The sequence below is a fragment of the Homalodisca vitripennis genome, chromosome 8 (assembly GCF_021130785.1).
Source record: "Homalodisca vitripennis isolate AUS2020 chromosome 8, UT_GWSS_2.1, whole genome shotgun sequence".
Classification (NCBI taxonomy): domain Eukaryota; kingdom Metazoa; phylum Arthropoda; class Insecta; order Hemiptera; family Cicadellidae; genus Homalodisca; species Homalodisca vitripennis.
Window position 1 is genome coordinate 12,151,359 of NC_060214.1, and position 26,331 is coordinate 12,177,689.

Here is a 26,331-nt window from a genome sequence, read left to right on the forward strand (position 1 = left end):
AGTAGTTCAAATAAACACTACTAGAGGCCAATGTGTACATCTTACCGCTGCTTTTTATAGCGAAGCAGCGGTTTGGCACGAGTTAACACAGGAATGGCAGATCAACGCAAAGTAATATCGCCTTTATCAACTTGGGCGTGGCAGTTAAGGAGTTAAAAACAAAACTGCTATGTCTAGTATTGCGGCTCAAAACCGTAAGATGTCGCAGGTTAACAGTTAGCTTTTTTTAAAAAAAGTCTTGCTGTGACCTCTAATACACATATTGGAAGTTTTCACTTAAGTTTTTATTCATTCTTTATGTAATATTATGGCAGATATTTCGTGAGACAATATTCAAAAATAAACTGTTACATCTTGCTCACATTTATATAAATGGATAGGCCTACATATTTTAACTGAGCTAAAACAAAATCTCTGGGCAATCTGAATTCAACGTGAGTTACTGGCAGAGAAGACTTGCACTCAATCCAAGCACTGCACACGGAATACCAGACCTGTTGTTGACAAGATTGAGAGGAAAGGTAGAAATCCAAGCACTGCGCACAGAATACCAGACCTGTTGTTGACAAGATTGAGAGGAAAGGTAGAAATCCAAGCACTGCGCACAGAATACCAGACCTGTTGTTGACAAGATTGAGAGGAAAGGTAGAAATCCAAGTACTGCACACGGAATACCAGACCTGTTGTTGACAAGATTGAGAGGAAAGGTAGAAATCCAAGCACTGCGCACGGATACTAGACCTGTTGTTGACAAGATTGAGAGGAAAGGTAGAAATCCAAGCACTGCACACGGATACTAGACCTGTTATTGACAAAATTTAGAAGAAAGGTAGAAATCCAAGCACTGTGCACAGATACTGTACTAGACCTGTTATTGGCGAGATTGAGAAGAAATGTAGAAATCCAAGCACTGCGCACGGAATACTAGACCTGTTATTGACAAGATTGAGAGGAGAGGTAGAAATCCAAGCACTGCGCACGGAATACTAGACCTGTTATTGACAAGATTGAGAGGAAAGGTAGAAATCCAAGCACTGCGCACGGAATACCTTACCTGTTGTTGACAAGATTGAGAGGAAAGGTAGAAATCCAAGCACTGCGCACGGAATACCTTACCTGTTATTGACAAGATTGAGAGGAAAGGTTGAAATCCAAGCACTGCACACGGATATTAGACCTGTTATTGACAAAATTTAGAAGAAAGGTAGAAATCCAAGCACTGTGCACAGATACTGTACTAGACCTGTTATTGGCGAGATTGAGAAGAAATGTAGAAATCCAAGCACTGCGCACGGAATACTAGACCTGTTATTGACAAGATTGAGAGGAAAGGTAGAAATCCAAGCACTGCGCACGGAATACTAGACCTGTTATTGACAAGATTGAGAGGAAAGGTAGAAATCCAAGCACTGCGCACGGAATACCTTACCTGTTGTTGACAAGATTGAGAGGAAAGGTAGAAATGGGTTACTAATTAAAACAAACAAGTCTGTAAAAAAAACTGTGTATTACGATACAACTAATCATCGGTTAACTTATAACAGACAGAGGTATCCTTACAGTAAGTGAACTGAGAGCATAATGTACACATAAATGGTTACATGCACAAGGTGTACAGTGAACAAGATCTGGTAAATCCAACTGTTGCCAACTGAGCCTCAAGCAAATTCAAGTCTGGATCAGTTTTAAAATGGCGTTTTTATTTTCAGGATACATCAGTGACCTATTAACAGTATCCATGTATACTTTAGTATTAGAAATTGCTATAGGATACTTTATAAACTCATTGTGTATATACAGTATATAGTAGTTCTACCCTGGCTACTGTTAAAAATAGTATACAATATTTTTTTTATAGTAAATCAGTATAATTAATATCGCTCTCAGTTTATTTGCTATTAAATTAATAACTAACTAAAAGTTGAAACTATTGTTTATAAAATAAAAACTTCAGTGTTGAACCCATCAAGACTGTTAACACTATGCATATGTATAACACTTTTCAGATATATAAAAGGTCTTTCTTGTATTTTTACAGTGGAATTAAGGTCACTTTCAAAACATTATCATTTATCGTAGAGCTGAGTAGGTTAGAAATGTGCAATTTCAAAATTTAAAACAAATTGTGCAATTATAAATCATTTTTCAATTTTAATACAGTAATTAAATTTACAAATGTTTGGCCGTACATTGCACCATTGCCAACACAGTACAGTGTATATACATCGTTCATTGTAAACTCTTTAAAACAATTAGACTATACTTTAGTAGATCATGTACTTCCTCCAGTACAGGTGGCAGAGTACTGTAGACAATTAGCAGAGGAATGTTTCAACATTAAAACACTAAAGAGGTCTAAACACGGGTAGAAGTTGAGTTTTATTTGAGAACCCACAACAATATAGCCAATACTTGTAGCAGAACAGATCAACTGTTCCAGACATTTCTGTCGAGAACAAACAATAAAAGTCGCTCTCAGACGTGATTTACGTTCTCTATGTAACCACAACAAAGAAACAGATAGTTTATCGTCCGAGGGTAAACAAAAACACAACACTGTACACTTATACACTGGAATTTCACAAATTCTTGTACACTATACTTTCACTGCACCGGAGTTGTAACGATCGCTCTGAGAGATTGGAAATGAATATGCTAGAGAATACAAAATAACTTAGGGTCCTAGTCAGGCTTCAGTAGTGAAATGTACATAAGCAGTGCCTTCTCGAGAAACATTGTTCAATTTCATCACAACACTGGGAGAATGTTCTTCGTGGCGTTTACTTACTTCCTGCAACAACAAACAATATTGCACACATTAGTTCACTGATGGACTTGCTACATAGAAACAGCTGTGCAATGGAGTGGAAACATATAATTCAATACACATTTTATTTTTTCTTAAAGTTTGTTATTGATGATGGAAGGTTTGAAAGAATAACAGGATTTGAGACATTTCCCATCATTGTATGTTATCCTCTTTGTCGGGTGGGGGAGTTATTAATACATACACAAATAAAGAACAGAAGAAGGTAAAGAAAGGAAATAAAATTGTTCAAACATACACAAAAGCTGCTTGGTGTCCAGTGCTTACAGGATCCATGTCCCGAGCACAAATCACAAGTCCGAGGATCACAATCACAATCACACATCGTTGTGCAGTGAGGCCTGGACTGGACTCCAAGCAGCTGTTGGGTATGTTTGAACTGTTTTACTTCCCTTCTTTTCTTGTTTCTGTTCTTTATTTTTGTATGTATTAATACCTCCCCACCTGACGAAGAGGTTAGATTTCAATCCTCGAAATGTTGGTGTTATACCTTTTATAACCTATAACGATGGCAAATGTCCGAAATTCTGTTATTCTTTTAGGTTCATGAAATTAAAATTGTTATATTTAATATTATGCTCTCTAATAAATATCAATCCAATCCGGATGAATGGACATTTTTTTTTCCATTTTTAACAGCACATAAGTAAAATGCAAAATTAGTTGCTTTTGTAATACCAGCTGAGGAAGACAACAGATCAGAAGCGTTACACAGCGGAGAGGGTAAATCCAGCTGAATCTTGAACTTACAAACGTGATTCAAACAGAAGACTAGAAATGACTCTTAAGAAGTGTATAAGATGTAGTTACAACTATTAGGAGGTAACATTAGACGCAGATAGCTTGAGCTAGTCACCGTGCCACAAGGCTGCATGACGAGATGTATCGACAGTGGATTAAGGACAGGTTATGAGTGTAGACCTGTGGGGCTTGGCTGTCTAGAGGTTTACACAAGGAATGTTTAGACAGATATACATTTAGCGCTTACTTGGACCTCTTGTGGTTCTTGTCACGACTTGAGTCCTCCCTGGAACGTTTCTTATCACTGGTACTTATTATCATATTTTTGGCAGTTGTCAACTATTTAAATAGATTTTGGATGCATTCTCTTACATTTTGAGCCATTAAACTTTGTTCGTGCACTTCTAAAAGTCATTGAATTGAGTTTGGTAAAACTACTCAAGCGATTTGAGGTTATGTGGACTCTTTGTCAAAGTGTTTCAGTTTTTGGTTCAGTTCAGTTTGTTGTTGTAATCTCGCTTAGAGTGAGGAATCACGAGATATCACGGGAAATGAGAACCCGTAGTGGAGGCGGTTTAGAATTGGATGGAGTAAAGAAGAGGATCAGTGAAACTGAACCAAGGTTAACTAACCTTGAAAACTGAACAACCTTCATTTGACGATGACAATCAAACGGCAACTTGTGGAAAATGTAATGGTCGTGTTTATGTTAACCTTTTCAATGGTATGTGACGGTTTCTGTCATCGACATTTCCATGCCGCTTGTGCTGAGATAGATGATGATGTGTTTTTCAGCAATTAACGATCTTGATGCTTATGTTAAGTGGTTCTGCTCGAAGTGTCAAAATAAATTAGATATGCTGTTTAAAAAATCAAGACTTATGGATGATTCAGTCTCATGTGAGTGGCCTTCCATTCTAAATGTTGTATTGGATCAATTAGATATCCAGAACGATAATAATTTAAATTTATGCAACAGGATGGACATATTAACTGAACAATACTCAAAGTTAAATGAGAAACTCATGGAGGTGTGCTCTGGGTCTCAGTTTAACTCTTCTACAACCGTCCCTAAATAATTACTCTAATACCGATGACACTCGGTCTTCAATAATCTTGAGTAATACAGATAGGCCTAAGGGTAATAATAATAGGTCTACAGGTAACAAACCAGGTTAGGTTTACGGTTTAGCAAACAACCTCAAATGGAAAGTGATCCTTTGCATAACTTAAATTCTAACAAAGTAGTACAGTCTCAAACTACCTTGGGCCTTCAGTCAAATTTAACGTGTGAGAATGAAGAAAACAGTTTTTCCACTAGGACAGAGACTAGTTCTAATGTTAATGGTAATATCCCAGCAAAATTCTGAGCGGATATTTACTAATTCTAACAGAGAGTGGAAAACTGCAAGTTACAGAGGTCGACGTAGTGGAAATAACTACAAAAGTAGCCTTACATGGTTAAACCTATAACAAAGGTGAAACAATTTTCAGCCTCGGAGACTAAGTCTAAAGAATCTGTTCTTCAGCCTAACTCAACCAGGTTTAGTTACAGTGATGCAGTAAAAACTGTAAAAAGCAATGTGGTGCACGGTACAAGACAGGTTAGTGAAAACATGTTATTAAAACCGCCAAGAAGCTGTTTTGGTTGTTCCTATCAGGGCTAGACCCTTCTGTTAGCTCAGAGGATATAATAACTTACCTAAAGTCACTTAAGGAATCTGAAACTTTTGTGTGTGAACGACTTGAAACAAGGTATAATACATATAGTTCTTTCAAGATTGGAGTTCCTTATGCCTTGGGAGAAGAACTTATGCATCCCAATCTATGGTTCGAAGGTTAGCATTATTGGAAAATACCGTGCTTCGAGAAATAGGGCCTAAGCCTACTGTGAATATCAGTGATTCTTTTTTGGACAACAATTCCCAGTCACTTCGAGCTACCTAAATGTTCCTATTGTGGAACCAACTCAACTTCAATGTGTAGACTTTACAGTGGTCCATTGGAATGTTCAGGGGATTCTCCAAAAAATGGACGAAATTATTCTTCTTTCTAACAAATTTGATACTCATGTGATTTGTATATGTGAACACTGGGAACACAGAGATAACCTTACATCCCTAGGTATTCCTGGTTATATATTGGCAAGTGCCTATCACCGTCCTTTAGCAAAACGGGGAGGCACGGCAATTTTCCTAAAGTCTGTTCTGAAGTTTAAAGAGTTAACCCACCTTGTGAATCTATCCATACCCTCAATATGTGAAGTTGCTGCAGTGTACATTGAGGAAGTTAATGTTATTTGTTTAGAAATATATAGAGTGCCAGAGCATGACAATTTCGATAGTTTTAACACCGAAGCTCTGAATAATGTACTGAATGTTTTAGTGAGTAAAAATAAAACTAATGCCTCTATTATTGTTTGTAATGATTTTTAATGTTGATTTTTTAAGTAATAGCTTGCAGAAAAGGGTTTTAGGAAGAAACTTGTTTGTTAGTTTCAATTTGAGGAATTCTGTGTATGATGTAACTAGACCTGGCCTATATGGTAATAGTGTTGGTACCTGTATTGATAACATAGCTGTATCTATGCACCCGGATAGGATTATTTTCTGCCTTTGTGGAACTGATGGTACTGTCTGATCACCATAGCGTGATATTCAAGGGTAAACTTGATTCAGTTTAATAGTTGTGGTTCTTGCTCTAAAGACTACAGTAGGTCTGAAAGTCATTGTAAAATATCCAGAGCAATTGATGATGTAAATAGTGCATATATTTTAGATTACTATTAAGTAAAGTTAATTGGCTAATGTTGTACACTTTATCCTCAATAGAAGATAAGTTTGATCTTTTTTTTAGTATGTTTTTAGATATTGTTGATATAGCCTTTCCAATTAAATACAATAGGGCTTGTAAAAGTAGGCCTAAAAAGCCAAAATGGTACAATGAACAACTGAGGTTACTTAAAGAGCAATGCTTGCATACTTATACTATTTTTAGAAGTACTGGTTTGGATTTTCATAGAGATTCATATAGAGCACTTAGGTGTAGATATAAATATGAGGTAAGGCAAGCTAAAACTAGCTTTCAATGGTAGTAAAGTTAAGAACGCTATTAACAAACCTAAAGCAATCTGGTCTATTGTCAAAGACAGTTTAGGTGGTAATGAATGCCCCTCTGATAATAAGTTAGACTCAACTTTGTCTAGTTCTGGTTTTAATAATTTTTTTCTTAGTAGTGTTAAGTCTATTGCCCAGGATGTGCCTCAGGCAAAACATGATATGTCATACTATTTTAAATAAACTAAAACTTTCTGGTGTAAATAAACATAATAATGTAAAGGAAGTCTTTTCGTTTTGTCGTGTAACTGTTGAAGAGGTTCATAGTGCAGTGTTATCATTGAGTAGCAGTTCATGTTTTGATGTTTATAATATTAATTCTCATATTTTTGAAATTAGCATCACCTTTTATAGCTGAAATAATGTCTTATTTGTTTAATCTCTGTAATTGAGTGTTGTATTGTCCCACAGTGTCTTAAGTTAGTTAAGGTAATTCCTTTGCATAAAAAGGGTTTAAAAGAGTGACTTTGCTAATTACCCGGGCCAGTGTCGATTGTACCTGTTGTGTCCAAGGTTCTTGAGATTTTGCTTAATAATCAAGTTATGAAATTTTTTGAGAATAATTTTTTGTTTTCTAATAGTCAATATGGTTTTAGACCTGGTAAGAGTACTAGTATGGCTGTAATTAATTTTATGAAAGATTGTACATTAAATGTAGATGCAAAAAAATGTGTGGTTGGTAACTTTTATGATAATGTCGAAAGCTTTCGACACTATCAATCATCTTATTCTTTTAAAGAAACTAAAAATTTTATGGATTTGATGTTAGGTCTGTTAATCTTATGCAATCATATTTGTCTGAAAGGTTTCAATCTGTGTTTCATAATGGTTGCTTTACTCAATATTTACAAGTGCATACTGGTGTACCCGCAAGGTTCAATTCTAGGACCGACTATGTTTTATTGTATATATTAATGACATGCCATCGGCTCTTAGCAATGTCTGTGTCTCATCCTCTATGTATGCAGATGATTTAGCAGTACAAATAAGCTGTTCAAATTTAATTTGGCTAATCAGTTGTTGTCTCATTTTAACTCAGTAGCTGAGGACTGGACTGCAGCTAATGCTCTCTGCCTTAATATGGATAAAACTCAAAGCATTAAGTTTAGTTTAAGCAACTTTTGTCAGTTATAGTAAAGTTACATTTTTGGGAGTTCTGTTGCAATCAAATCTTAAATGGGACTCACACATTGTAAATGTTTGTAAAAAGATTTCTAAATGTACTTTTATTATTAGAAGACTTAAATTATCTGTAAATTTAGATATATTGATGTCTGTTTATTATGCATACATTCAAAGCCATTTGTCATATGGAATAATTGTTTGGGGCTGTGATAATAATGTAAAAAAGCTTTTAATTTTGCAAAAGAGAGTTTTAAGAATTATATGTGGTGTTAGCTGTAGAAACTCATTGTAAGCCTCTATTTAAAAGTCTGGGTGTTTCTTACTGTCCCTTCGTTGTATCTTTTGAATTTGTTAATGTATATTAGGGCTAACTTAGATCTAATTCCTACTAACAGCTCAGTTTCATGATTATTTTACTAGACAGAGTAACTTTCTTAGAGTTAGGCAATGTAATTATCACACAACAATTAAATCGACATTTGAATTAGGTAAGAAAATTTATAATATGTTACCATATGAAATAAAATGTCTTGATGATAAAAAATTTAAATTTAAGTTAAAATTACTGTTGATAGAGCTAAGTGTATATGACATTAAGGAATTTATTGAATTTTGCAGCCTATCTCAAAATGTATGAATCTAAATGTTTTAAGTTGTCTTTTATGTAGTCTTTAATCTTAAACTAAATTTTTTAAATTTTTTAATATAATAACTCATGCCCTACAGTCGATATTATATTTGTGAAATGTTCTTAATATTTTTAGTATTAAGTTGAATTTTTATTCTTGTTCCTGTTCTAATTTGACGATTGCCATGCTTGTGAAACTTGTATAAAGGCAATAAAGAATTTGATTTGATTTGATTTGAGCGTTTGTGCTTTTCAGGTGACTTGTGTGAAACTTGAGCTCTTGTGTGAGGTAGAGCTATTACTATCATCCATACTTACTTGGACTTCTTGTGGCTCTTGTCAGGACTTGAGTTCTCCCTGGAACGTTTCTTATCACTGGAACTGGAGCTCTTGTGCTTTTCAGGTGACTTGTGTGAACTTGAACTCTTGTGTGAGGTAGAACTCTTAATATCATCCATACTTACTTGGACTTCTTGTGGTTCTTGTCAGGACTTGAGTCCTCCCTGGAACGTTTCTTATCACTGGAACTGGAGCTTTTGTGCTTTTCAGGTGACTTGTGTGAACTTGAGCTCTTGTGTGAGGTAGAGCTATTACTATCATCCATACTTATTTGGACTTCTTGTGGCTCTTGTCAGGACTCGAGTCCTCCCTGGAACGTTTCTTATCACTGGAACTGGAACTTTTGTGCTTGTCAGGCGACTTGTGTGAACTTGAGCTCTTGTGTGAGGTAGAGCTATTACTATCATCCATACTTACTTGGACTTCTTGTGGCTCTTGTCAGGACTCGAGTCCTCCCTGGAACGTTTCTTGTCACTGGAACTGGAGCTTTTGTGCTTGTCAGGCGTCTTGTGTGAACTTGAGCTCTTGTGTGAGCTAGAGCTCTTGCTGTGAGAGCTGGAGCTCTTGTTGTGAGAGCTGGAACTCTTGCCGTGAGAGCTGGAGCTCTTGTGTTTATCTCCTGAAGAACTGTGTTTACTCGGGCTCTTCGACGAGGACGAGGACTTGTGCCTGTCGTGGTGCCTGTCCTTGCTCGATGAACTGCAGCAAAAAACATCCGTGTTTACTTTTCAAATTGATCAAATTAATAAAATGTTTTTCTTAACACAAAAAAAAGAAATCATATTTTAACTTAAGGGAAAGCTTCTAAAACATACTAGTGGTCAAACTAAACCCTGTCTTCTACATATAATTATTGTTTGACTACAATCCCTTGAAATAATGACTTCCAAGTTTGAAGAGTCATTTACTGTGGTAACTACACTTTTAAACAGATTATACTGATTACAGGTTTTAGGCTATTTTTAATTAACACTAGTAAATCACATCATATTTATGGAATAGTGAGCTTTAGTGATTTCCAAAATGTTATATGTAAAATATAATTATACATACATAAAAATGCTTACATTCCTGAATTTTCCTTTTCCTCTTTCTTTTGATATACAAATTGTTCAATTTTGTTGAAAATTAAATTATAAAAAAATGTTAGCACATGTTTTAAGAGAAAGAAAAGTAGTTTACACAATTTTTGCAAACAATTTTAACTGAATACATTTTACAATGTCTTATCTGAAAATAGCGACAGTCCATTGATGATCATATACAAATATGCTATACTTAGTAGTTTTTGTTTTGTTTTTTTTAGCACACCTTAAAAAACATTTTTTAAATAGTGGGCTTTTGGAAAATAAACAAACAGCTTCTGTTTTGTCAGTCAGCTTAATTGATTAATTGTGATTTAGTCAAATATCCCGATAGCAATACAGAGTAGACATAATCTGTAAAAAACAAATTACACAATATACTTCAGTCAGAAATATCAATCAAGTAAAAACTATGCGATCCACGCTCATAAGTGTTAAGGTGAAATGTCCACAGATAGTAGTAACAGAGAAACAGAGTAGTAGGGTATACACTCTCACCTGCTGTGGTGTGAAGATTTGCTTTTGTGTGAATCTTTGTGGCCGGAGGAACTACTTTTGTGTTTAGATGATGAAGATGAGGAATGGTGCCTGCAAAAATTAATTAACAAGATTATACCACATTCGGGTATGCATTGAAGGAAGCTACAATTATTTGCCTAATCTGCTGAGAATTTGTACATTTGTGGATTACACACAAAAAATCAAACCCATAAGAAATTTTAAACTGTCTTACTGGAAAACGTTATCTACAAATTTGTTGCACGAATTAGGCTAAAATTGGTTTTAAATAAAATATATCGGAAAGGAAGAACAGATTTCTAGTTTTACACATTTAAAAGGATAGTTTTTTTAAACCAAGACAAAATTACTATGAATACGCATAGTAATGAAAAACGACTCATGAATTCTAGGCAATACATTTTTTTTTAGTTTCTGAAGCCTATAAATAAATGAGCAGACAGTTCCTATTTCATCTTCTTCAAATTCGTTAGTATTAAATTGAAGTATTTATTCAACAAATGTGATTTTGTAAGAATAATAATATTAATATATTTCCATGCATACAAGGGGGTAATATTTAAAACAAAATCGAAATATCTTTGCTCGAGTGGGACTTGAGCAGTGTGATGGCAAGTTTAATTAAACAACATACAGATGCAAAAATGTGCTTATTACTCTTTAAAAATGCAACTAAAACAGTTTTAAAGTTGAAAACAGTTTACAAAGATTATGCTACGGTAAAGAAAGTTATTTTTTCTTATTTTTACAAAGTAAAAGAGTACAAGAGTTATGGGGTCAGATTTGACAGTGCAATCACTGGTAGGACAGATGTATCACACGTAATGATGAATACTTTGAAGGGGTTGTGAAGAGGGTTAATTCTAACCCTCCGACTGATAATAAGAAACTTCAAGAATGATAAATTGGTTTTTGCCTTTGCACAGTATATTTTTTCGGATATTTAAAAACAATATTTTGATAAATGCTAAGTAATAAGAGTTATATATCAAGATTTTTGTTAGAAACCAGAGAACAATCTAAAATAATACAAATATGAATTTACTAGAGTATTGTTTTTTATTTGTACATAAATTTTAAAATGTGTATTGTAAATTTTTTGTTTTCTAAGTTTCACTCCATGTAACTTTCACATGACTTGAGATAGTAAGATACTGTAAATGTAAAAAATATACACATTTTTGTAGTGAACAAAGAGATTATAACATATATATTATACACTTATTTACCACACAATAGTTTTTTGATAAAAATCTACTTTTTTTGGCATTATGCGTGACCATATATATATTGGTGTTTGATGAATTCCTAGGGCAAGAGGAATATCAGATAATGATGAATTGTTTTCACTGTCACTATCAATTTTCAAAACCCAACTCACATTCCACCAGTTTATAATCATCCAGACTACCTGACAACAAATCTGACAAAGAAATACCATCATGCACTTCATTTGCCGATATGTCACTTTCATCATCAGAACCAATATTTTCATCATCCTATAGTTCACATATATTATTTGAACAAGGATGATCGCCCATTTCACAGCATAATAATAAACAACTAACCTTCATACTAACATAGCAACAGTAGCAAGGAACGTCACCGACTGTGTGCCGTGCGGAATTTGGATCGATATCAGCTGACGAGTAATATAACGAATATAAACAATATGACATGAATTGATATTTATGAGTATAGGATTCAACTGGTGCAAGTTATGTCTTTATAACTTAAAACGGTTTTTGCGTAATAATAGCGGAAATTTGACCGATGGCTGTGCCGTCTTTATCAGTTTATAAGCGGTATTGATGAAGGTCTGTGCTGTTGATCATCAGTTGGAAGGTTAAAGAAAATTTAAATACATACATTTAGAAAAATCATTTTTTTTTAAGTAATCTCTCGTAAAGACATACTCATGTCTTTCACCCACTCGGCTTTCATTAAAGCCAGGTTCACCATGAGTCAAGGAACACTTGCTGGCAGTTTATTTGTCAACTACTACATTTTCCCCAATCCCTTTGTTACTCAACAAAACATCAGTTCAAAAAAAAATATCTAATTAAAATATAATCGCATCTTAATGTACACCCAATATAAGCAAAATAAACATAATGGTAAGTTACAAAACAAATTAAAAAAAAGTTAGCTGCAATATTAATCAATTACATACATATACCTTAAGTAAAAAAGGTTTCTTTGTTTTATTGATGTTGCATTGAAAAATATTGTACAAACCTAAATATAGTAAGAAAATTCTAGTCATGAATAAATAGCAAATCGAGTTTACAATAACTGACCTGTCTGACTTGTGTTTCTTGTCGGGAGAATGGTCCTTGCCGTGTCCTCTCTTTTTACCCTTGCTGCTGGTGTACTCATCTTGGAAGTTGTCCTGTCTCTCTCTGTCCTCTTCCTCTGCTTCCCTCTCCAGATCCGACCAATCCTTGCCGGACTCGTCCGAACTGCCCACGTCTACGTCACAACAGTGTCAACGTTACGTAATATAGAACATCTATTTTACATGCCATTATTGTTTACATTATGCCATGTGTTGTAGTTTCTGGCACAAAGAATATCTGACGGTGTTTCAGAAGTGTCCAATAGTGATAATATATAGATTGTCTTTACAACAGCTGAGACAGTAACCATAATTTTGTCTCTGAGAGGGAATGGTGTGGTTTCTGGCACAGAGAATACCTGATTGTGCCTCAGAAGTGTCCAGTAGTGATAATAATACACAGATTGTCTCACAACAGCTGAGACAGTAACCAGTGTTTTGTCTCTGAAAGAGAATGGTGTAGTTTCTGCCACAGAGAATACCTGCTTGTGTCTTAGAAATGTCCAGTAGTGATAATACACACATTGTCTCACAATATCTGAGACAGTAACCAGTATTTTGTCTCTGAGAGAGAATGGTGTGATTTCTGGCACAAAGAATACCTTATTGTGTCTCAGAAGTGTCCAGTAGTGATAATACACACATTGTCTCACAATATCTGAGACAGTAACCAGTATTTTGTCTGTGATGCAGAATGGTTAACATTCTGGCACAGTGAATGCCTAAAAGTTGTTTCAGTAGTGAGTGATAAGGCTGTCATTGTCTCACAACAGCTGAGACAGTAAACGGCATTACAGAGTCAGAGAGTGAGATTGTAAGGTTAACAATGATAGCAAGTAATAAGAATTGTATGCTTTGATTTCTTTAACTGCCTCAATCAATATTAATCAAATGTTTCTTGGTATTATACATTGACAGTATGAGGATTACAGATGTAAGCCAGTCATGGTTTAAAGTAGTTTGCTGTTGAAACAATGTCAATGTTTTGTCCTGGATAGGTTCTTGCCAACTAGTTTGAACCGTTAATGGTTTTTCATGTTCTGATATTTGAACACCTTTGATGGTTTTGGTTGCTTTATTTTACTTTGACACTTTTTATGAGTATGTCAGTTCTACTTTTTTTTAAATTCCCACACTCATATCAAGACTTAACATGTTGTTCGTTTTATATCTAACATAAAATTGAATTGAAACATATATGTTCTAAATAATTGAATACAATAAAAAAAAACAAAGTACTTGTTGTATGTAACATTCCATGAGTTCTGTGTTGATAAACCAAACACATTCACAATGGTGTCACCTTACCTTCTGTGTCCCCGCTGTCTTCTGAAGCTTCAGAGTACTCCGAGTCATCATCCGATTCTTCTTCAGATTCAATATCGGTTGGCTGAAATATTACACAAAGCTTTTGAGAATTTTGTATCATTCTTACCCAATCTTAAAGACACAGGGATTTTACTATTACTGTTTCTTCAGGTTGAAATAAATAAAAATGTTAAGAATATTTATGACATATTAAGGACTATATATAATTTTTCAAAAGAACATCATACAAGTTGTATTTTGTAACTGATTCACAAATTTTCAGAAATTAACAATGATTTTTAAGTAGTATTTAGGAGGTAACTTAGGATTAAACATGTAATTTAAGAAATTGCCAGACAAGACTTTTCATAGAAAATATTCACACTAAATTATTAAAACAATGTAAAAATTACAACACAAGTGGTTTGTCTTCTAAGGTCCTCAGAGATAAATAAACTATACTATGAATTTATGGAAAAAACATTTTTTAACTAACAAAAATAAAACAACAACAGTTGTAGGTAAGTGATTTAATACATGGCTTATTGTTCACTGGCCAGGTAAGAAACATATATAAGAAAATTATGTTTTGATCTCTAGTGAGGTTTTAATCTGCAAAAAAAAAAAAATTAAATTAACCCACCCTTTTACTAACAATGAGGAATTTAATGCAAATAATTATGGAACAGTAAAAAAAAAACTTTTTCACCTCACTAAGATTTGGCTTATCCAAAATGTATGTACTTAAACTAGTCTTCAGTTTTAGTTTTTAAGATGCCATTTCTGTACTGGTTTATACTAAAATGCAATAAAGATTATTTGAGTTGAAATCATAGTCACATTGTTACGACTAGAGCATTACAATAGTTCACGAGTTATGAACAGTGGTTCAAGAATTATGAACAATAGTTCTAGATTTATGAACAACAGTTCCAGAGTTATGAACAATGGTTCACGAGTTATGAACAATGTTTCAAGAGTTATGAACAATAATTCAAGAGTTATGAACAACAGTTCACGAGTTATGAACAGTGGTTCAAGAATTATGAACAATAGTTCTAGATTTATGAACAACAGTTCCAGAGTTATGAACAATGGTTCACGAGTTATGAACAATGTTTCAAGAGTTATGAACAATAATTCAAGAGTTATGAACAACAGTTCACGAGTTATGAACAGTGGTTCAAGAATTATGAACAATAGTTCTAGATTTATGAACAACAGTTCACGAGTTATGAACAATGGTTCACGAGTTATGAACAATGTTTCAAGAGTTATGAACAATAATTCAAGAGTTATGAACAACAGTTCACGAATTATGAACAGTGGTTCAAGAATTATGAACAATAGTTTCTAGATTTATGAACAACAGTTCTCAAGTTTTGAACAATGGTTCACGAGAACTTACCTCGTATGCCTCGTCTTCCTCCTCCTCCTCATCCTCCTGATTCTCCTCATCATCACTCTCAGGGTCAAGGAAGGTCCAGCCACCACTCTCGAAGAAGCCTTCGGGGTCGTCTGTGATGGTCTTCATAATCTTTGTCCAGTTCAGTGATTGAATACCCTCGGAGTAGCGGATGTCGCAGGAGCTACAAGCAAACATACATTTTCATGTTCCATTTCCTAATCTAAACATATCACATTATAATTTATACAAGAAAATTTTGTCTACAATCTTGAAAACTCGCTTTAAAAACAAAATACATGTAATTTACTGTCTCATTGTTTCTCTTTATAGGAGTTAGTACTATAGTCACTAGTGAGTGGTACAACTATACTCCAAGGTATGTAACAAAAGTTCACCGTTTCACATGAACAAATGAAACTTACTTGAGCCATTCCTTGACGTGATCCAGCATGTTTCATGGGGATGGCGTTGACCATGGCCACTTTCCTGTGGTAGTCCTTGAATACAAAAATCATGTCGAAGTTCTTGAGGTGAAACTGGACTCGCTCAAAGTGGACCAACTCAATGTCTTCCAGTGTGATAACAAAAGGGGGCTGAAACACATTCGCTTCCATTAAACAAACATACATCGGACAGGATGAATACCAGCTTTGGGTTAGATTAACTTTTATGGAACTTATAAACCTCTTAGAGCCTGAAGTTAACACCAGAATCTTTTTACTAAACAGAACATTAACCCTTCAATGTGGATTTTAATCATACTTTTTTTAAATATTTTAGTGATTTATATGTTTTGGGGGTTGGGTTGTGGTGGTATTTTTCATAAAAGTAAAATATTACAATATTAATATGTAACAATATAGCACTAAACAGATACCTTTTAATTTATATATGTATAAATTAATACACATTATTTAATTATTAATAAGCCCTAATTTTTTATATTGTTTACCTTTTTTAACTTCTGTTCTCTCTTCTATATCTTCAAGATACTTCAGACTTGATGTCATTATCATATAATTTAACTCCTCACCCTCTGAATGAATCAAACCTTCTCTTTTATAGCAACTCTCCTTGCCTTGATCAACTCACTCTTGAGCATTGCCACCACCAGAAAATAAAAGTCTCTATAGATAATTTCTTTTTTCATCTGCAGCTCTTTCTCGACACTACTCAACAAGTTTTCTAACCGTATACACTTCCTTTCATTATTTTCGTTTAATTGTTTAATAGATTTTTCTTTTACTACGCAACAAAGTTAATGGTAACTGTGAAAATAAACTTTAATAAATCAAATGTTTCATTACTTAGCATGAACATGATAATAACTAATCTAACACACCAATGCACATGGCATAAAAATAACGACAAAAACTGAGAAGTATTGAGGCGTAAAAATTGCACTGGACAAACACATGATTCGAACTTAATAGCAGACGGTGTGCACTTGTACATGATGGGGATTGGATGTGTGAAATGGAGGAGAGATATGAACTGTTAGCATCAAAGTAGTAACAAACTTCGTAAATTATGCAGTCATTTTTACACCCCGCACCCCACCCAGGATTAACAAAGTAAGTTTCTTTGCCAAATTAAAGGTAATTACATGTACCTTTTTTACAGTTTTTTTTATTATACAAGAACAAGCTTTTCATCCAATAACAACTGAATAAAACTTTATTTGCAATGGCACAGAAACATTCAATGTGAACTTAGCTACATAGCACCATTATCTTCACCTGTTTGGCAATCAGAGGTCTCAGAACTTACTTCTCACAATACCCTTGTATGTGTATAAAAAACAGTTTAATCTTACCTAGATTTCACAAACCCCTAAAAACTGGTTATTGCATGCTGAGCAAACCACCTTACATTTACTATAGCCGATGTGAGAACTCACCCATTCCGTCAGGTTGACGAGGCAGCCACTGGTGGGCTGGAGCAGCACTGTACTACGGAAGGGCGCACCTTGGAACCCGAGGTCTCTGAAGGGCGTGTCGAACTCGATCTCTTGCTTCGTCATCGTTTCCACCTGTGCGGACACATATATAGTAAACTGCTGCACTCTAGTGGTCAGTAGTCACACTGTTTGATAGATGCAGGTATATATCTTCTTTGTTTCCATCTATACCTGAGTGTCTGAATAAACACAAACAACACACATGCTGACAATTGTTGGTCACGTAACACGTTTATTTCTCATTGTATTTAATCGTGAGTCTTATTGAGGTTAAACTAACGTTCTTTAAAATTTGGTCAGTAAATATTGTGTGGTTATAAGTAGTAATTTTTTTGGCAATGTGTCTTTTTTTGTAAAATATGGAGTTTGTACACAAGTGTACAATTATTTGTAAGTTTTCAACTACTAGCCTTCAGTAAAAATTAATGTTATTTCAATAGGAAATAAACAAAGTGTTCAGTGTTTCAATAAACAATGAATTTTTATGATTATTTTTTTGAGCTCATAATAAAATGGATAATTCAAGGCCTTTTATGTCTGACAGCAAGCAGCACTTTCTGAGAAGGTTTGAAAATAATTATAAAAAAAGACTGTCAAGTGTGCAGCAACAGAAACATCAAGAGGAAAAGACGATGTTTTATTGTTCCACCTGCATCCAGAAACCAAGTTTCTTTTGTTGTCTTAGGATAAGCTGAGAAATTACACTTATTCCTTCAGGGACTTTTTGGCACTCTCAAAAAAATAATTAGAAAAGAGGGGCAAAAGGGTATTATTGAAGGCCGTCTATTACATCTCAATAATCTGCGTGACATCTGCTTCAATTGCTAGTTCCTCACTATCTATATCAGTAGCTTACCTTCTCTGTGAAGCTCTTGAAGGCCTGCTTGAGCTTGTTTCGCAGCTCACGTTCGCTCTGCTCCGCGGCCAGATCGTCTCGGTCGTGCATGTGCTGGTGCTTCCCCAAGTCCGTTGTGATCTCTCCCACCTCTGTGTAGAACTGCACGTCTACATGCTTCTTCTTGCCGAACATTATCGCGTGCTGGTAACAAAGTTTGTAATCTTAAAGATTATCAATGTAGAATTTCTGCTTTCTTTTTTTTGTTTAACTAATACTATTTTGAGAGCGTAAATTGATTTATTTTTTGTTTGTTTTGATTTGAAAGAATGTTCTTCTGCTGAGATTGTTCTTATTTAACACTATTATATATAATAGTTTCCACTGTTGAGAGAATATTGGGTTAGTTTACCTTGAGATGGAAATGGAGAAGGATGATCATCTCGGAGTCGCACGGCTGGAAGAAGGCGTTCTTGATGTTGTTGTACAGTATGTCCACCTTGTCCCCGCGCACCGAGGTGTAACGGAACCCGTTGCTGTGAGCCTCCAGTGTACCTACGAGTGGAACATTACAATTCCAAGACTTACCAACATAATACTTGCATATACATATGAAGATTCAAATATACTAAAGGACATTAGAATGAATGATACAGATTTATGGACTGCCAATAACAAAAACTCAAGTCGTCCTAAGCCACTATTTTAGCAAATATCTCGACATACCATTTAGAGGTCATTGAGGCAGTTATGAGCGTAGGATTTTGAATGACTATCACTCTACCTACATTTTAACAAAAAAATTTCATTTACAAATATTAGATTTTAAAACTGTAAATTTTAATCTCACACTTCTCAGAAATTTATTACAGAACTTACTGAAATTCCTAAACAAATAAATAAATAAAATATTATAAAAATAATACACAGTATACCAATTAAAAACCTGCAATTGCTGATCTATTGCTGAATTGATAACCAACACCACACAGGAAGTAGCTGACCTGTCATCCGCTTGGCGACGATGTTCGGGCGCAGGTAGAGGTCCTTCAGCTTGGGATTGCTCTTGTTGTTGGACATGATGAGGGTATCCTGCTGCACGAGATCCTCTTTCTCCTTCTCCTCGGCCTCCCTCGACTTGAACTTCTTCTGGACCTCTTTGATCAGCCGGAATGCCATGTTGAGATTGGAGGAGGGAGCAGTCACCTCGCCGGGTTCCTTGGTGTTGGAACTGCGATATGTGCTGAGCACACCAAAACACTGTTAACCTCCATGTTTCCTGGTTATCAAGCTACCTTCTTAAACCAAAATTGGAATTCTCACTTTAAAAAAAATGCTAACCAACAGGAGTAGTTACTCCTGAACCCTTAAATTAATAATGAGATGGAAATTTTCACACATTAACTTTCACTATTACTCTTGAATAAATGCAAAGCACATAAACTGGTCATAACTCACTAAAGATGCAATGAATTGAAAAGTTATGTCCAATTCTGGACTACTGTTCATTATTTTAATAAATGAATTGTTAATGAAAACAAAATTGATGGATTCTCAATTCTGGATTTTGTGATTCCATTTTGGTTAAAACTGGGATTGATAATTTTTTAATGGTACTATTGGATGCCTTACAATTTTTATACAATAAGGAATGCCAAAGGTGAATAGAACCGTAAAATTAAATTCAGAAGAAGAATTCCATTTATCTAAAACTCCAAAACCAAAAATCATTTCAAAACCTTACTGTGATCACTCTTGTAATGTGTATTTTCAAATACAGGAAGGAAATTTCTAGAAGGCAATTTTGTTATTCTGGTGTTAAATTGTTCAATAGGTTTCTTTTAGAGTATGGTAGTACATTGCTGTTTGAGGGTAAACCAAAGTTTAAAATTAAAGCAAAACATTTTTGTTGTCGATCATTTTTAGGATAGGTAGTAACCGAAAGTAAAATATTGTTATTATTATTGTTACCTTTATATATTAATTTTTATTTAAGCATTGTATTAATCTGGTCGTTGTTGCATTTATCTTGTTGCTGTTGTTTTGATCTGTTATTGTTGTTCCAGTTTTGTTAAATTATTTATAATTGTTTGTTTCATGTTTGATTTGCAAATGTTATTCAAATATAGTATAGCGTAGCCTCCACACAAGACAGACCAGAGACATTTTAAGCTATTAAGAATTGTTCCAACAATATTTTTTGCCACACGTGCTTTACAGCACTTTTGTACTGTACTGTACTTTGTATTTTTGAAATAAAGATGATTTGAACTGTGAACTTACACTTCCTTAACGAAGGTAGCGTCAGGGGTGGCGAAGACAGAGCCCTCGTTCCTCGCCATGGTGGCTCCGGGGTGGAAGAAGTTGATACGCAGATAGGTGTAGTCTCCCTCTACACTCTGGGAGATGTTCTTGATTGTAGAGATGTGGAATGGAACCGGAATCCCGAACACAGGTAGTATAACGGTCTCGTACTTTTTGTCTGCAAACAGATTTCCATCTACAGTTATCACGCACCAGGTAAAATTAGGCATCTCATACCAGATAATAATAGCACAATTGTCCTTATGAACACATTGTGGTACATCTGTGATTAATAGAGGGCTATTCTGTATGAAATTAACACACTAAAATAAAAAAGATTACTTGACCACCTGGTGATCAATCTGATTAAATTTGGTATGAAGGTTGGCGTCATCTACAAGGGCTATCAAGAAAGTAGATTACGTTTCACTGTGTTGCCACCACAGGCAGGACTATTGTGGCCATTTTTATAAAAGTGTTTTTTCGTTCAATGGCTATCCAGCCGTGCTAGTGTGAGAGGTTACTGTGAGTACTGAAATTGTCTCTAAAGTTGATGAGAAGATTAAAGAAAACTGGGATTCATAATAACAGAACTCACACTTATTTTCTCAAATTTCAAGGAAAGTTTGTTACACAGAAGCTAGATTACCATAAACATTGATATTTGCAAGTATGCTTTTAAATGGGACCACCCATGGCATCGATATTCGAGAAGTCCGGACCTTGCACCCAGCGACTACCACCTGTTTCCAGTAATGAAGACCTGGTTTGCGACACAGCGCTTAATGTCAATGTAAAACTGTGAGAAGGTGTGACTACCTGATTGAAGTCTCAGGCGGCAATATTTTATAACTTTGAAATTTCAAAACTAGTCCACTGTTATGATGTGCCTAAATTTGTATGGCCACTATGTTGAAAAATAGTACTTTGGTACCACTTTTAAACGTATATAGTACATCTTTTCCTTGTGCTTTGTTTGTATTACAATGTAATCTACTTTCTGGATAGCCCTCGTAGATTAGGAAAATTCCCTAATTTTTTTCCAAATCAAAATATCTCAAACGGTTTCACAGCAATAATTATAAAAAGTTTCTCAAAATCCAGCAAAAAACCTCACCCAACATATCTTTTCTCCTAATTAGCTTACATATGGGAGTGGTCTTTTACTGAGTTTTAAATGCTCTTACTTTTGATGCAGAACACAACAAACTTTGTTACAAAATTTATAAAACCAATTTTTTTATAAAGGTAAATTTTTATAAAACCAACGCAATTACAACATAAATATCACAAAAAATTATGTTTTACTAATTGTTAATTAATTGTCAACCCCTTAATGGCTCATTAAAAAAACAAAGTTAACAAAAAAGTGCTTATAAAAACACCTTTTGTCCCTTTCTGTTGGTCTTTAAAATTAATGAATAACAAAGTACAAAACTGTGTCAGGCCTTATATACATTATTTATTTATACATATTTACTCATATTGATTTGTGAATTCCGGTTTTAGTCATTTTGTACAGTGTAGAAAACCTTGAAGCAAGGAGCCACGCAAAATTCTACATTGCAATCACTGCACTGGTAACGCTATATTCTGCGCATGTTATGCTTCGAGCAAAATTACACATCTCAGCCAATCAGCATGCCCACACCATCTAGCAGCAAAATAGTGAACTACGAACTGTTATTTACTTTACTGCAGTTTTCCCACTAGTTGAATTACCATCTGTCACAGATCAAAATATAAGTCACGGATCAATATGGGCCATTATTGCACGATTTCAGGGGCCCTTTTTTAGCCATAGGTTAGGGACGAATTACCTACGCAAAAGCCGTTAAGGGGTTAATTTTAAGAACATACCATTTACATTTATTACAAATTATAGGCTACAATTAAACCTGAGGGTCTAGCAAAAATATTCTAATCTGAGGATTTGATTTAAAATATTAATTTTCACTGGCATTGGTAAATTAACTGTAATTCTGTATGCTGTCACAGTTTGTTTAGCAATGATATGGCTTCCGCTCAATATACATTGGATTCCCACACACTTTGGGTTACCTCATCAGGAACAAATTCATTTATGCAGCACCAATTAATTAAAATTTCAATTGAAAATGTGCTCATCAAACATACCATGTTGTATTTCTCGAAACATTGACGGATACAAAAGTAATCTTAATGATTCCGGTCCAATAAAATTACAATCAGCATAATCTAAATATGTAACTATTTTTTTCCCAAAACTAACAATAAGTAAGTAACATAATTCATCTCCAACAGCATTTGAGACTCACCAACAAATATCTTTAGCTGCTTGACTTCGGGTTCGTTGGGCATCTGATTGCGACTCTTGTAGCTGACATTAGAGCGGCGCACCTTCGCCTCCTTCCCACCGCCGGACTGAGCAGCCAACCTCTGTCGCGCAATCTCGTTCAGCTGCGCAGCCAACTCCTTCTGGTGCTGCTTCCGCTTCTCTTCTGACGATGAATCCGTCTACCACAATCCAGCAATTGTACACATACACTCTTAACATTTGGTGAATTCAGCACTGTTTTTATTCACTAGTCCATATTTTAAATATTACAGTAAACGATAATTTATAGAAAATTTTAACAATCCCAAGCACTATCACATGTGAGAGCATCTGAGTTAATATTTAACCATCGTAAATAATAACTCCACAAACTCATTGATACAGAATTACCATACAAGATTTAAATGACAATAAATGCCATACAGACTCCCACACTTTAGGCCACAACAGTTTAGTAACTAAGCAGGTGCACTGACATTTTTATAATAAGTAGAAATATTTTCTAATCCATCATATAATATTACTTACAAGAGCTGTTAGAATTGTGACTGATTATTGCTTTTAGAATAGTATTCCAAGATCGGAATATTAAAAATGTTTTCAAAACTAAAATAGTTTCCGCTTTTTGGTCTGGAAAATGAAAGTTGAATTCATTTCATAAAAAAATAACACCTTAGTATTTTGTAAAATCAATAGAATTTTAGTTTAATTTTTCTAACACATTTTTATAAGGCTATAAATAATGATACTTAGTGTGCAGCAATCATAATTCAAATTGTGGTGTGAAGTGAAATCATACAAACATTTTATTTACAATATATTGAGGTTATGCGCTGCAGATGTTCATTGAACTTGAAATTTCAGTGAACTATTAAAACTATTTTGGTTTGACTTGTAGAAGATACATTTAGTTTGTTATAGAGAATAGTTATAGAGAACAGCAGAGATTAGTAGATGTAACACAGATTAAAAATTCATTCAAGTTACAATCAATATTATTTATGGCATTTAAATGTCAAAAATCTTTCTATCCGTTAAGGATCAAGGCCAAAGTAAGGTTCTAATGTTATTTCCGCTACCTCCACCAACATTAGTGGCCGCGACATCAGCGCTAGTGCCATCGTACTCTCAGACTGTTGCTTCACGCCTACAACTACTGATAAACTCACCCTAAGTTTGGACTCCAGCACAGCCGTCCGGCGACCCCGTCCTGTCAAGGGCTCGGGCTTTGGTTCGTTCTCCTTCTCATCCTCTTCCTCGTCGTTATCCTGCTTCACGAACATGGCGACGTTCTTCAGCTTCTTCTTGCTCTGAGTCATCAGCGTTGCGGGTTGGCCCTGCGTCACAACCATGTTTAGACACAGAATTACATTTTAGCAAATGCTTTGACAAGCGAGATGTCGCATCCGCAGCAGTTTGCCGCAATTTCCTAAATTCTGTAGTATTGTCTCACGTGTTGTCTAAGTTTTACAGCAAATTGTACAGAATTTGTAATGGGTTTTTTTTTTTTATTAACAGTTTCATTTGCAGATATTTAAAGCAGTATATTCTTAGTCGGTTAGTCAAACTAATCACATGGGTTTTTTTTTTTAAAGGTTTCCTATTGAAGGAAAAATAAAAATAATAAAAGAGTAAGCGTGAGTAAATTACCTCTCACATTCAAGAAGGAGGTGCAACCTATCACACGTTAAAGACAAAAAATTATTTTTTTTTGTTAAAAGAAATTTAGGAGAAAACAAAAATTAAAATTCCAATTAGAAAATACTAATATTTTACCAGCAAACAGCATCTTTCCTAAAGCAAAGAGAGGAAGTCCACATACAAGTAAGTTTAGTTCACTACTACAAACTGCTACACTTACGTATACAAAAACTCAGTTTAATTAAATATGTCAAAATCTACAAATTGTTTAATTTGGGAATGAAGTTATAACTGAAATATTCAAACTGTGGGAAAGATGGAACAGTATTGTCAGAGGACTTGTACTCTGAGATGGGCTGATTCCAAACTTTGGAGTTTCCTGGGATTGGGGACAGAAGAAGAGAAGTTAAAGAACTGCTCTACATTGTTCTGCACAGTAGATTTTGCTGATAATACAGAGCAAAGAAAAAGGGTTTGAGATTTAGGATTTTGCAACATTGATATTACTGTATGTGTAAGGGCTATTCCTATATCTATACAGCATTTCTAAACAAAATACCTACGTATTGGGAAGGGAGATAACATTGTTGGAGTCACAAGTTCGACGTAATAGAACTAGTGTGTTACATCAATAATTCTGAAATAATACTTAAGTTAATAACACAAGGTTTGAAATGTTGACTCACTTCGTTGACGAGGACTGTGTCACCGATGAAAAGGGCGTAGACCTTGCCCTCCTTATCAGATGCCTCCTTGTTGACCAAGTTTGACAGTCCAACATTGAGGTTATAAACTTGCCCTTTTCGTGCTACCCGCAAGAGTCTTGGGCCCAATAGTCAGTGAACTCTCTCGGAACTCAATTCCCATTACAAAACTGTAAATTAAAGTAGTTTTATAACTCCAGAATTTTATATTAAAACACATTATAGCAGTTATAATGCATATTTTAATGATAAAAATACAAAATATTTAGCCTAAATAAGGAAAAATACTGTTGCCAAAGTGATTGTAATAGAAAACCTCACATGGTTTTTAAAATCACATACATTATTCTATACACTTCTTGTGGACCGAATGCTAGCCTAAACTAAATTTAGAGCTTTATTGTTTAAGAACTCCTAGTCAAAAAATGCCTTGTATGGCATAACAGCAGATATTAGAAATATTCAGTCAATGCCAATATATATATATATATATATAAATATATATATATATATAATATTTATATATATATATATATGTATGTTTAATATATTAAACTGAGAATTATTTATTTTATTTCATCTTCAGCCTAAACAAAAACTACAAGCATTCAAAATCTAAATTAAAAAATTTGTCATCAGGTACACTCAAAAAACAGTAAAACTGAAAAACGAACGCCAAAATTTTGATGACGAGGTTTGTCCACCAGAGTTGGCTTCTCTTTCTTCGTGTTAGCTGACGCCATGTTCGTAAACGTCACAGAGCTTCTTGCCGGCACTGCAGAGGTTTTAATCAGCTCCTCCTCCAAATCAACCAGGAAATTGTAGTTTGCCTGAATAAAAATTCACAAAACTGATCAAGGTGAAAGATAACATGTCCAAGTTCAGAGAGTTTAAGTTAAAATTAAATAAGTAATTTAAAACAGCTAATTGCTACAATTAGTCTTTAATTTATAGGGATGAGCTTTAGTGAAGACTATGAGAGGCTGGAAAATTTTTATTTGTCTCTGTGTATCTATCTGTCTGTCTGTCCACATGATATCTCAAAAACTAAGTGAACTATAGACTTGAAATTTTGCATGAAGCTTCATTTATATATGAGGAACACAGAGTTCGAAGATGGTGCTTGTCACTCCATG

General features: G+C 34.6%; 1 protein-coding gene across 1 annotated transcript; it reads right to left on the reverse strand.

Annotated features, from left to right (window-relative positions):
• Positions 1-1,488: 1,488 nt before the first annotated feature.
• On the reverse strand, positions 1,489-25,358 carry LOC124367302 (FACT complex subunit spt16-like). The gene is given in 17 exon segments (XM_046824025.1): positions 1,489-2,791; positions 9,194-9,475; positions 10,360-10,449; positions 12,681-12,852; positions 14,027-14,108; positions 15,435-15,615; positions 15,857-15,888; positions 15,890-16,027; positions 17,335-17,466; positions 18,251-18,433; positions 18,642-18,784; positions 19,234-19,472; positions 20,513-20,711; positions 22,831-23,029; positions 24,020-24,187; positions 25,178-25,303; positions 25,305-25,358. Coding segments are annotated over 17 exon segments (2,427 nt in total). The 3' UTR covers positions 1,489-2,784.
• Positions 25,359-26,331: the final 973 nt, after the last annotated feature.